At 39.7% G+C, this 13,382-nt stretch overlaps 1 protein-coding gene and 1 long non-coding RNA gene across 4 annotated transcripts in view; both read right to left on the bottom strand.

Moving 5' to 3' along the window:
* Positions 1 to 3,529: 3,529 nt before the first annotated feature.
* On the bottom strand, positions 3,530 to 9,994 carry LOC131888467 (uncharacterized). 3 transcript variants are annotated; one of them, XR_009374111.1, is made up of 4 exons: positions 9,767 to 9,994; positions 9,608 to 9,699; positions 4,180 to 4,524; positions 3,530 to 4,091 (listed from the first exon to the last, which is right to left on the bottom strand). It is a non-coding gene; the product is annotated as an uncharacterized LOC131888467 (long non-coding RNA). The 3 variants fall into 3 exon arrangements; XR_009374109.1 differs by lacking the exon at positions 3,530 to 4,091 and having other exon boundaries at positions 4,124 to 4,524; XR_009374110.1 differs by lacking the exon at positions 3,530 to 4,091 and having other exon boundaries at positions 4,124 to 4,505.
* Positions 9,995 to 11,036: 1,042 nt separating this feature from the next.
* LOC131889172 (uncharacterized) overlaps positions 11,037 to 13,382 on the bottom strand; it is a 2,689-nt gene continuing 343 nt past the window's right edge. The window contains exons 2-3 of the mRNA XM_059238201.1: positions 12,554 to 12,604; positions 11,037 to 11,642 (exon numbers count right to left, since the gene is read on the bottom strand). Coding sequence (XP_059094184.1) covers positions 11,446 to 11,642; positions 12,554 to 12,604 — 248 coding nt within the window. The 3' untranslated portion in view covers positions 11,037 to 11,445. The remainder of the gene's footprint in view (positions 11,643 to 12,553; positions 12,605 to 13,382) is intronic.

Genomic DNA, 13,382 nt, shown 5'->3' with positions numbered 1-13,382 from the left:
TTTCTGCCTCTCTCTCGCTCGTTCTCCGTTGCTCGCTCCGAGGATGAAAAATATCCGTGAGAAAGAGAGAGGACAGGGAAAAGGAGAGAAGACGGGAGGACGAGCGGAGAATTTGGGCAACAATACGCTTCGTTGGAACTCGGAACTGGAACAGATTGTTCCCGGACGTACGAGTAAGCCTTTGAAACTTACCAGAAAGCATGTCCACTTGTTCACGACTTATGGGTGACGTATCATTGGTAGTTGTCAAGTCGGGTTGAGCTTGTCGTTACCTAGGGTTTAGCCATTAGAACTTTCTGATGTAGGCCAAGGATATTTTGGTTTGGTTCAACACGGAGAAAAGCAAATGCAAATTGAACTGTGCGTGCATCAAAAGCTTTCATTTTTTCTTATCTTGAGCACTTTGTTCTTTTCTTGTGTATGTTGAGGAGCTTTCACTTGGCACGTGTTCATTGCAATTTGCTTGATGATGGTTTCCTCAAAAGTTTGAAAAGGCAGCTTTGTTGGGATAGTTCGGTCAAGTTGTGTGTACTTAAAACTCATTTCAATGCGAAATCTCTGCCGATCTACATTATATTAGACTACAAAAGGAATAAGCCTTACTTCATAAGAGAGCACCAAGAGCGATACGATAACTTCAGTATCATGCCCTGCCGTCTACAAAGTTTTTATCTCGCCATAGTTTCCATCAATTATGCACGTACCAATATGAAAGGGTTTTACAGGAACCCCCTACTTTTAAAGCAGTTCATTTCATGCGTTTGAATTTGGGTGAGGAGAAAAAGAACGAAACAGTCAGCCAAAAAGTGAAAATGGCCAAAGTGGAATAACGGCAAATGTAATCTAACTTGACATTACTTGTTGGAAATTGCTATTCCCCCCATGCCATATCCTGATTTAGAGGTTCGAATTTTTGCCATTTTTACATTCCAAGATTGTAGGGCGGCTTTAAACTTTACTGAAAACATTTCATCATTAGGCATTGCCACCATGAGGTGCAGAAATATTCTTATATATCATGTTCAATCGCAAACTAGGATTTTCTCTTATTTCGCGCGGATCCATGTCTAAACATACGACATCGGATTTATAGCAAAAACCAGGGCACTTTGTTGGGGCACCACTGAGACCAGCTTAGCTTGGCGATAATGCTTTCATGGTTCGGGTTTTGAATTCGCACTATTGCACGGGTTGCCAGCCGTGCACGTGCTGATTTTTTGACTTTCCACAAGTTCTCCTCGGGATCAAATGAACCTACGCGTGAAAACGCCTCAAATCGAAAGGTCAAAGCGTCTCGCCGTCATGAAAGATCCGACCTCTTGAAACGACGCGCTTCACCGGCTCCTTTGGGTGTCAATGAGCCAAGGTCCATTTCAAGACAAGTCGTTCACACACGTAAGCTTCAGGCCAAGGATTTACGCCTGGCAATGGCCAAAGCCGATTGGTGCTGAAGGCCCGAACCCCCCCAAATCCAGATTGAAGAGAAAGAAGGTGAGGAGGGGCAAGATGGAAGAGCTAGTTCGAGGTTCGCTCATAAATCAGAGAGTGATGAAGGACTGCGGAATGGGGCACACACTTATGGTTCTGGTTACGCCCAAATGGGTGAATGGACTGGATGGCTTGGACAGATGACAAATGATAGATACGTCGAACGACCTATTACCCCGGATCTGATGGGTAAGACTATCTATATTCATGGGCCACTGGACCTACACACGATTGTTGTTGGACGGCTGTAGAAATCATTGTCACGGGAAATGGAGCACGGACAATTCACTCTGGTCAGACCAGAAATCCACGATCGAGCCTTGGCGTTGACAGATAAAAGACCAAGGTTGGTTTCTAGATCAAGTGGCAAATAACGAGAAAGTTCAGCTTACGGATGAGCATGACCCTGTTGTAAAACACAAATTTTCTTAACTAAGGCGAATATCATTGTTGCACTAGGGTCAACCTCATCGAACCAGGAACCAAGTAGCCTCAACGACTGGCAAGTTAAATTGGGGAATATTTGCTTTATCCATATGCTATGTAGGAATTTTTGATGGGATCAGGACCTAGGCATACAATCTCTAACGCAGAGCACAGAGCGCCGATTTTTGAAATGGGAAAGTAGTTTGTCATGTCATATGGCTTGTGAAACAAGGGACAAGACAAACGATAAGAATAAATTTGCCAACAAAACGACGCACCCAAATCTGCAATTGAGACTAGATCAAACGAGATTGGAACGAATAATATATTTGCAAGCGGCCAATAGAAACCATCTCGTCCCTTTTGTCAGTTGTGCCCCTCTAGTAGGCATATCAAATAGAACTGATGCATTAAGCTTCATCGATAATCAATCTCCGAGAAAAGAGTTACATTGGATAGAAGCTGAGAGAATTGACACTTGCACGGACAGAGTCGATGAAATGGCATCACTACTAGATTATGAACTTAGCCTCCAGATAGGTGAAGTCGATACCGAGAAATTGATTCTTGATGATGGGGTATGGACGATCTCAAATCGTGGCCAGAACATTAGTCAAGTCCAAATCGTGGGTTTTGAGAATCGGATCAATTCATTTGGGTGCCCAGAAAAGTACTAGTGCTATCCCTTACAGGCCATTTTTTCAAGCTGACGAATTCTGAAGCTCATTACATAGACTAGACTTGCTATGAGGACTCACACCTCAGCTTGGTTGGCCACGTGACGGAAATTTGGTTGATCTGACGTGCATGAGGAGTTTATTTGCGCCTGGCACTCTCATTAGTGAAATTATGGTAGATCATCATCAATTTCATAATGGGGTCGGGTTGAATCGTTTCTTTCTCCCTTCCCTCCAAAGGATCACAAAGACAGACAGAGAGACAGGGAATTGAGGAGATGCCTTAATGGGCATGACACGCACGTACAGTTCAGTTCGTACATGGACGCACACCCTGTCAAGAGTGGGTGGGTTTCGTTTGGGCAGCCCAAGCCTGCCCATTAGTACTGAACATCGAGCTCAGAGAAGGGGTGGATGGACTCCCCCGAAGCCGATTGAGTGCGTCAGCCCCTGTACCAGGAGCTGTACCATTGATGGTTCATGGCCTCCTTGATCCGGCTGGACGGTAATCGTTCGTCGTCATGAAAATCATGAAACCGGGGATGACGAACGGGGATGAAAGGGAACCGATCGGGCCTCTTCAGTCCAAGATGATGAAAATAACAGCCTCTGGGAAGAAATGATTGGTTCAGATGAAGGCTGAATGCACATAGAATACACACACGAGGTATGCTAGACTTGAATGTTCATACTTCATACCCAGGGGAACAACAAACCCCTTGTAATAAGTGTATGTAGTAATACCTTGTTTGGCCGAATATTTCGCTCCTTACCCTAGTCGCTTGGCCCTAGCAAGTGGTTGGTTGGTTGGTTGGTTGGTTGGTAGATATTGTGGGCAGTACTACGAGTACAAGAATGCGATTCTCACTCATCAGAAATTAGCTAGCCCTGGAAGTTCTAACAAGTTGGATGATGGATGGATGGATGGATGGATGAACTGACAAGCGAGAACTTGAGACAACGAACTCTCTTGGGATCTGAGCAACAGTCTGCCCAAGGAAAGATGAAGTGGAGAACGTGAGGAACTCAGGAGTGCAGGACATCTTGACATTGATTTGATGATGTTCATGCAGTGAGGAGAAACCATTTTTCGCCTCTCGTTGGCAGGCATAACAGGGGAGCCTGTCAGTTTTGGCGGCCAATTGTATCATGCTAAGGGGCCTTTTGAGTCAAACGAAATGGTTTCATTTGAATTGGTATTGGGTCAACATTGCGATCAAATTGCCGTCAGACAAATGTAGCGTTCATTTTGCCAACGTTTGAGCATTATTGGTTTGTTTTCATTCATTCAGTTGTTTTACTATTCAAACCGGTGAGCTATTTCCGGGAATTGTGACGCCCATCTCGTGGTGTTAGACGATTTTTTTTGGCCAATGGTCCTTGATCAATCCCATGGCTTGTTTCAAATTAATCAGGTACAACGTTTTGTTCTTGAATAGGGTAGACGAACCAACCAGGCACTCTCGCTTCTTTTGATGTGGTGTGTGTTGTGTTTGCGGACTATGGATAGACGAAATAAGTGGTTAAGATCTCCAAAATGGTACGGCCATTAGATTGACGCATACGGACTTGGTACTTATTTACTCACCATTCAAAGACCTCTTGAGTCGAGAACGAGGAGCTTTGGACATTCCACTTTTATATAGATTGAATGAAGAGAATCAAACATTTTCCTTGGTGCGAATTGAGTAAAATGGGCAACTTTTTCAAATCCAGAATATCCAACGTGCATGCTCAATTTGATACCCCGACTTGAGAATGAAACCAATGCATAGATAACGGCTTTTTCCAAAATTTTTGGCCCCTCTCTGGCGATCAACCGGATGAACCAACGAAACGAACGTGGGTCTAAGTCCAACCCATTGTTTTTGATCTTCCAGCGTATTCGGTTTCAGAAGTCCTCGCTGGGCCAGCCTGGGAATCGGGATGTATCCTATACAAAAGCTATTTAAGTAGCCACGGTGGTTAAAACGCCTCATTGAGTTTCAAAAGAAATGCCCAAGCAAATCTGGGCATTCTTTTTAACCGACAAAAATCATAAAAAACTACAGTCGAACTACGATTCAACAAATCTCAATTGAACGATAAATTTCGATTTAATGATATTTTTGCTGCTTACCAAATATTATATTTACTTGATAGCAAGTCTCGATTTAAAGATATGTTCTCTGCTTACGGACAATATCGTTAAACTTAAGTTCAACTGTACTTTGATTTTATTGTTTTATGGAATCCTAGTTCAAATTGAAGACTGACAAACTATGATCTTTTAAAACACATTTGATGGAAATTAAGAATGACATTTGTTAGACTTTGAATACGAATTAGGATAAGAGCCATTTCACCAATAATGAGTTACATGGGATAAAATGTTAATAATTTTGATTCCAGAGTGTCCTTGTTCCATCTGAACTCAAATGCCAAAGCAGTTTATACTGATACTGAAAAGATGAAGTGTCTTTGCTTATACTAATATGCTTATTTATTTTGGATTCGTCAAAACTTTGCATACACCTAGTTAAACAATCAATGAAGTCTTTAGCATAAAGATTTATTCAGCTTCAAAAGTCTTCAAGATAGACCACATATGTAAGATGGCCAGACCCAAAAATATAAGATTGGCTGTTGACAGCATTTTTTTTCAGAATTCAACTGAATGCAAGGCTATGTATACTTTAGCACCCATTGACATTAAGTATAGTAATATATCGAGATCAATTTTGGATATTTTCTGAAACAAAACCGCTCAAAAGTTTGCATTTGATATCAAATTGAGCAGGTCTCATCTATGAAAGATTTAGGTGTAGTCCTCCAAAATAATGGAAAGTTTGATGAGCATATCCAATTGAAGGTGGGTAAAGCTTTTCAAATGTGTGGTTGGATATATTTCACATTTAAGTCCAGAGACAGCATCACGATGCTAACTCTGTACAGGAATGAGAGAGCTCTTGTATTGGGAGAGACTAGAAAAGTTGGGACTGTACAGTGTTCAGAGAAGGTACGAAAGGTATCTGATACTGTACGTTTTCAAAAGTATCCATGAGCTTTGTCCCAACCCAGGATTTAGGGTCAATTCTAGTGACCGTAAAGGCTTAATGTGCGTTTTGAGAGCACCTGCAAGCCCTCAAGAATCCAGGCTAGTTCAAACAATGAAGTCCACTTCTCTTCTTTCTCGGGCGCCTTCATTGTTTAATTTGCTTCCCTCTAATATTCGTAGGGAATACGTAGGCCTTGTTGATCTGGTTGCATCTTTCAAGTCAGACTTGGACAAATTTTTAGATAGCATTCCTGATCAACCATATATTCAAGGATTGGCTCAGTCTACGAACTCAAATTTGTTGGTAGACCAAATATCATATAAAGATTGAAAGGTAACAAATAGACGAATTATAACCTTTCATTTTAATAGTACTGCGGATTACATTCCCTGTAGCTGTTAGAAAAGCCCGTGAAAAAACAAACCAAAAAATATCTATTTTTGTGTTTGTCAATTTGTTTTTTGCTTCTTTTTACGAATGTCTTTTAATTTGTATGATATTTTATGAATATCGAATTCAAAAGACAGAAGAAAGTAGGATGATATGCTTTTGCTTAAAATTGTCTTCTTGCGCACCTTCTGTGCAAATAATGAACTAAACAAGTCAAGATAATCATGTTTGCCGGTCAAATACTCTAATTTTATTTAGGCACAGAAAATTGTATATGGTGCGCGTACTAAATAAAAGTTCCAAGATAAAACCATTTAAGAAATGAAATGCCTTATTGAATTGTTTTTGCAATAGCTGTTCTTGAGCAAGGAATTAAAGGACAAAACCTCCCTTAGACATTTAATACCCAAGCTGCCTTGTGGTCCCTCCCAGAGCCAGCGTTTGTTATTGTTTACTTTTCGGGGGAGGAGCAGAGTAACGATTAGTGATGGGATCAAATAAATTTTCGAAAATCAGGATTGCTAGAAAACTAGGAAAGTCAAATCACCAGCCATTTCCAACGTCACGAAAAAGGTTAGGTTTGACCAAAAAGGTAACCCTGGTTAATTCGCAGAAAATTCAGGGTTACTTTTTGTGACTAACTAACAGGTTTCCAATATTCCTTTAGCGATCCCACATGCCACTCAAAATGTAAGTTGATAGCCCCAGTCGCAACATCCCGTGATAATTTTATTTGATCCCATCAGTTGTAACAATCCCTATTCGGACATTTAGGCAAGCACTGGTACCGGCAAACAAACGAACCTGCCAGAGCTTGCCTAAACGTCCCCATAGCGAGGGCATTTTTTTCTCTTTTTGCTGACTTCCTTAAGACTACAAGGAATGGGATCCCCAGCAGTTCAAGACGAAAGAGTCATAAATCTTACTTTATGTATCTTTCCATTGATATAATATCCGAGCTATGACATGACAACAAGTCCCCTAAACCCCATAGAACTTATTCAGGTGCTTTATTACTAATTAGGTTACAATCTACTTTATTGCTTCAAAGTTTGCTCGCAATTTTCGCCAAAAACATTTCAAAAATAAAAGTTAGAAATGTATTTTTAGTTGTTTAAGCTTTTGTGATCTGGGCAAAAAAAACTATAAAGCAAAAAATTCAAAGTTGTTTCATTTGATAATTCAAGAAAAATTTCCAAAATGTCTCAGGGTAAATCCTTCAACCACTGTGTAGCGTTTTGAAAATGGACGGGTACGAAAGAAGGAGAGGAAGAAAAGGACGAGGGGTCCGACATTTTTAGCCTTGCCCAAAAATGGCAGCTCGTGACAAATGAGACCCTGCCAAAGTTAATCCCTTGGAAATTTATCAAATACTTGAACTCACGAGTTGTCATCCACCAACTTGAGCGGCGCAAGAATGGTTGAATTCCATACCAACAGTTGGATTGGGATCGTTGCTAGATGTACGGGAGGTGAACAATGGCTTCATTCTGCAATCTATATCAACCCCGAGCACATCCTAACGAAGGTTCATCAATACTGGGCACATCAATGAGCTTATACTAGACAATTTAGGCACGACCTACGTTAAATGAGTGCTAGGTACTAGCGCTACTTTTTGATTGGATTGTGACACCCATCATCAGATGCCAGGCCGTGGCAAGAACCCTTCCATCCATATCCAACTGACCCTGCATACATTAGTCTAGCGCAAGGTATAAGTGACAACGTGGCTGCCCGCTACTACCAGTTGTGACGACACTCTGCGCCTCAAGAAAGAGGAAAAGTGCATGAACAAGTACAAAAAACACATGTCAAAATTAGGTCTATAACTATTGAATGCGTCACTTTTTAGAAACCTTTAGAAGACTTATGTGGTTTAGTATTGTTAGGAGGCCAACCTTACCAACACAAAGATATGTTTAAAAGAAAAGCTTAACGTCTACAAGGATTGGACAGACATATTGAATTTCTTCAGTTGTATAAGCATTAAGGTTGACTTGCTTTGGCAGTGAAAGCTCAAAAACCTTGTATCGGTAGTCTTGACGGATGAAACAAGCTGTACTGTAACAAACAAACAAATACTTGTGGTGTGTTAGGCAAATCTTTGCCATTTATTCAAATTTAAGAGAAAAAGTGCCATTAGCAATGCAATTTATAATGAAGTCATAATTTACTGTTCCTTTCAGTTTGGTCAGGTCCTAGGCTTAAAATTGTTGGCTTTATTAGTTGATAAATCTTAAAGTAATACTGTTTGACCATAGACTTGACAAAGTTTATTACATAACCTAGCATGAGAGAGGTCCCCAGTTCGATTCTCCTCCCCACCCTTTCTCAAAGAATGTTTTAGACGTTAAACACACTCACAGATGGAGAACCAATCTGATATGGATTATGACACTGCCTCACAATATAACGATATGGACGATATGTTGACCAACTTTGCTGGCCCGGCGAGGTTAATAACTCCGACCTTAGCACCCCAAATACAAAAAAAAAATCATGTCATGGATAAGAATCAGCGATAAGAAAAATCGAGATTGGTCGAAGAAAGTGGCAGAAAATGGCGGAAAGCGGCAAAAAATGGCAGAAAGTGTTGGAAGGTGGTCAAAAATGGCCGCCGGTGGTTAGAATTTCTCGTGTTATCAACCGTACAGTGTGCAGCTTCCTCTTTGGTTCTTATTTACATGCCATAATTGCTCGGAATTTTGCCCATAGAAGATTTGAAAGGTCTCCCAGATGAGTTGAGAGGGGTTATTCATTGTATCACAATACTTTACCAATAAATTGTTCATCTAATAATCCCTTGATAAAATCTGGCATCTTTGAGCGTGTTCTCTCGTTTCCACGTTTGTTTGTCAGCACCTAGACAAAGCAGAGGGCGTTGTCTCCACTCAATAAAAGGGACCATTTGAGGCGGGTGCATGCCCTCCAAACGACATATTTCAAAGAAATATTTTATAAAGTTATAATTATACTTGACAATCAAATTTAAAAAAAAAGCTATGCCTCTCCGGTACATCATACGCGGACTGACATCACGAAAAAGCGAGCGAAATTCAAACGGAGAGCCGTGTCTGACCCCACCTGGTCTTGCGTAAGGATGTGATGATGTAGAAGAGACTAAGTGAAGGTAAAGATATGCGTATAGATACTTTTATAAGAGGGCAATGTGGTTGAGGTGACCTCATGCGATATGATGCCAATCGGGTAAGTAAACTGCATTCAAATTGTCGGTTCACAGGCATTCATACGGTTGGGAGTGTCCAACAGTTCACTCTTATTTTGTCCTGGTCTTCGCATCCAGTAACCATTTTGTCACCGTAACAAGTAATACCAAAAGTATAACTTATGATATGAAGGATTACATATAACAAATCCGGACGACCGAGAAACAACATTCTATGCCAGAGCTACAATCTCTCCGCAAAAATCAAAGCTAAAGGTTTCGTGTTTTCCGTTAAAAATACTTTCGTGTAGTCTGGTAATCGTTTTTCATTTTCTCGAACCCAAAATGAGACATCTCAATATATATTCGTAATAAAGATTCCCTTTTTTACTTTAGCTCCTTGTACAAAAGCTCCTTACCCAGACAAATGTTTTTCCAATTGACGCTCGGTCCAGCAATTTTTGTCATCCACGTACATTTTTTCTGGCAAATGTTCAAGGGCTTTTTAGCACTAGAAAACCAATGAGAACTCGTGCTACATTAAGTGTTATGAATGGGAAAAGGATTGATAAGCAAACCTCTCTTTTTTTCTGCGATGTTTTTTGAGGACTTCTTAACGCTGCAGGAAATGGGATCCCCAGCACTTCAAGATGAAAGAGTTATAAATCTCGATGGCCCTTGAATGTAGGGTTGATCAGGATTTTGGTCAAGAACCTGTCCAAGTTTGACTTGTTTGTTGTTGTTGGTTCAGGGTTCAAAAAGTTTTCAGAAGAAGCACTGTTTTTGAAAATTCCCTGGGTAGCCCTTATTCCTATTGGAATCAAGGGTGCCTTTCATAGCTATTGGGGTTGTTCCAAACACCTTGAGAGGATGAAGACCCAACCAAGTTTCCATCCGTTGGAAGCCCCACTCTCAGCAGCCCAATCAGCACGATTTTACCAGGATCATGCAAACGCTTGGATGGATAAACGTTATTCTCCACCGATTAGTTGGCGGTGCTCATTTTTAAGTTTGTGACAAACTGTTAGAAAGGTTTAGATAGAGGCTTTAAGGGCTATCAATATCGTGTTAGGTTAGGTTGGGTTAGGTTAGGTAAGGTTAGGTTAGGTTTGACAAGTTTAGGTTAAGTTTAAAAAAGGTAGCACCGCCAACTAATCGGTGGAGAATAACGTTTACCCGCTTGGATGTATGTCATTGTTCAGTCCTACTCGCACGACACACAGTTCTGTCCAAAACATTGGTGGGTGATGAAGGTGCAAGTGGTTGTTTTCGCCAATTCTTTAGAACATGTGGACCATTTGTCTGTAATCCTAATCTTAAATCCTGCTACTGGATCAACATCTACCAAATATATTTGACGGCATCAAATTGAACAATGAAGGAGCCCGAGAAAGAAGAGAGTTGGACTTCAATGTTCGAACTAGCCTAGATTCTTGAAGGCTTGAAGAGCTCTCAAAGGTCAAATCAAATGACCGTGTATTTTGAGTGACGCTTATATCACCTTTTCATGCCTTTGGCAATAACATTTGTCGATGCACGTTTAACTTTTGTTTGGGTTCATGGACCAAATATTGGATCAATTTAGCTTCAAACCTTTGAGGAAAATCATTGTTTATAATATAGTTTCAAACAATCTTTTTTTATTTTGATCCACATTAAGGTACCCATGAAAAAAGGGGCTTGAACACTGGTTTGTCATTGAAACGTGCCTTTCATTATTATGGCGAATCACACACCGTGTGGAAATCAAACCAATGACGAAAGATTATTCAATAAATTTTCTTCAAATTCAATGATTAATAAAGCCAATTTTGGCCAGGTTTTTGAGACGCTGTTTTTTTCTTGACCGTTTTATTTGCAATAATTATTCAATGCACTATTTATAACTCTTTCATATTTTTTCTGGGTCCTGCTCCTCCACCTCTGACACTATTCGCTTTTCGCTTCCCTAAGTCATGTGGACTCCATGCTTAGATCTACACAAGGCACATATCCATCCATGAAACTGGTCTATTCCAAGGTTCATATTTATCCTCAAGCATGAACTACTGGAATATTGATGGGGATGCTAGAATTTTTCTATACCGCAAAAAATGATGTGTTTTTGGTTTAAACATATTTTCCAGTAGAGTTTGTACATCGGCAACTGTCCCAGTTATTAATTTCCGGTTAATTAGATCCTTGACGACCATATCAAAAATGGCTTTTAGCGCTGACGAACGGGTTCTCTGATAACGTAAATAATGGCTGTTTACTATCAAACTCCTTGATTGGCTCCCGTGCCGTTTTCCATGTCATTGCGGAATTGTTCTCGAGTCGACGAAACCTCATGATGGATTGGCCTTTCGGTTTGACGGCATTTGGCATAGAGTTTGGGAAGTAGGAATCCGCCAACAAAAAAGCTGACGGCAATGTTGACAAAGAGGAGCACCCCTGTTGCTTCCTTACTTGGCCCTGGAAAGTGAAAAGCAATTTTATTATGCTTACGAAGGTTCCTTTTTGTGATGATATTCATGTGTGCGTGTGTTTGTATATTTCGAGTTGGATTTGGTTAAAACAATGAGATGATCAAGAATCGCGACGGTCAAAAATCCTTTTTGTCAAGAATTGTTTTCAAAGGGCTCTAATGGAGCTAAATTTTACCTTAGATTGTCAATGACGTGAAGGACACGGTTAGTACGGTTTCGAAGATTGAGTCTCTAGTTCCATTCTCCTTCCGGAGCTTTCGTCAAAGGAAGCTTTAAAACACTAATATATAATACCCACAGACGAAGAATCAGTCCGTTAAGGGACGATGTGATGGCCAGCTTCTTCTCGCCGCTGGGCCAAGTTCACCCATCCGACCCATCACTCACCGATGAAAATATCATATTGGAAGTGATTACAAAATGTCAAATATTGTTAAAAGCAATATAATTCATTGTTAATGATTATGTATTTTAATATTATATTATTATACAATATATCATTTTGATATAATAATATAATATATTATTGTGGTATAATGATATAATATATTATTATGATATAATAATATAATAATGTAATATATTATTATGATATAATAAAATGATCTATTATTATATTGATATTACACTCTTTTCTTTAAGTATTGAATAACCTGTATAGCGACTCGTAACAACTTATTATTCAACTTATGTACAAGTATAGTCGTTGAGGAATACAGCTACTATTTCATGTTACTAAAAAAGATACAATTTGGATCCCTCGAGCTGGGCGGATCTTTTACTGTAGATTGAATGCTCGCAAGCAAACTGCTGTTGTAGAGGTTGTGTGAATAACCCATGATTGCCGATGAATCTCTCGAGTTATGATATTGTTAGTTTTTTGTGGCATTTACCTACCTCCAACCACTTCGGTTTGATTCGAGGGGAAAGGAAGCTCCATCTTGTTTTCTGAAAAGAAAAAAAAAGGTTGTTTAATGATGCGTCAACTGTAATTACACGATTCCCATGGTTGTTCGAAATTTATTAGTACCTTTTTACGTTTCCCTGCGGCATTTGTAATATTTTGCACATTTTCACATTTACCTGATTTTTTCTAACGTATTACGTTCTTTACCGACCACTTTTCCTTGATAAAAATTGAGTGCTTTACAAATTATGTTTCCCATGTCTTTTTCCACGATTCTCAAACTTAGGCTCTTTGCTTTTTATTCTCAGACTGTTCTTTTACAGAATTCTCTGACCAAATACATATCTCGATTATTCATCTTCTTAAAAAGTCTTTCAAATGCCAACAAAAGGCGTTTCTCGTTGTTTCTACGTTATTATCTAAGGCCTAGGTCCTTTTCTTATTCAAAATCGTTCATACAGCACAATACCACTGAGGTTTTTGTCATGCTTTGAAGCAAAACGTGTTAGAACTTTTGCGATTTCATTTCATTTTTTGCGCTATTTTCTGCGTTCTGGTTAATCTAATAATATTTAATGAGCGGTTTTAACGAATTGTTTTTCCTTTGCAGACCTCGCATCTCTTTTGAAAATAGTCTTTTCTAATTGATCAAGATGTTTTGTCTTCTCGTCTATAATCCAGAACCAAAATAGTTGAACTGCTTGTCTTTGTTACATACTTATGATTAGACTCGTACAAGAAATGTTGTTCGTATGTCGAGCAGAAGTTTGAGATGGTGTCACTAACCGGTTTTCTTCCGAATCGCTCCTTCCGAATCAG

The sequence above is a fragment of the Tigriopus californicus genome, chromosome 10 (genome assembly GCF_007210705.1).
Source record: "Tigriopus californicus strain San Diego chromosome 10, Tcal_SD_v2.1, whole genome shotgun sequence".
Taxonomy (NCBI): Eukaryota; Metazoa; Arthropoda; class Copepoda; order Harpacticoida; family Harpacticidae; genus Tigriopus; species Tigriopus californicus.
The sequence above is the reverse complement of the archived record's forward strand: the minus strand, read 5'-3'. Positions and strand labels throughout refer to the sequence as shown.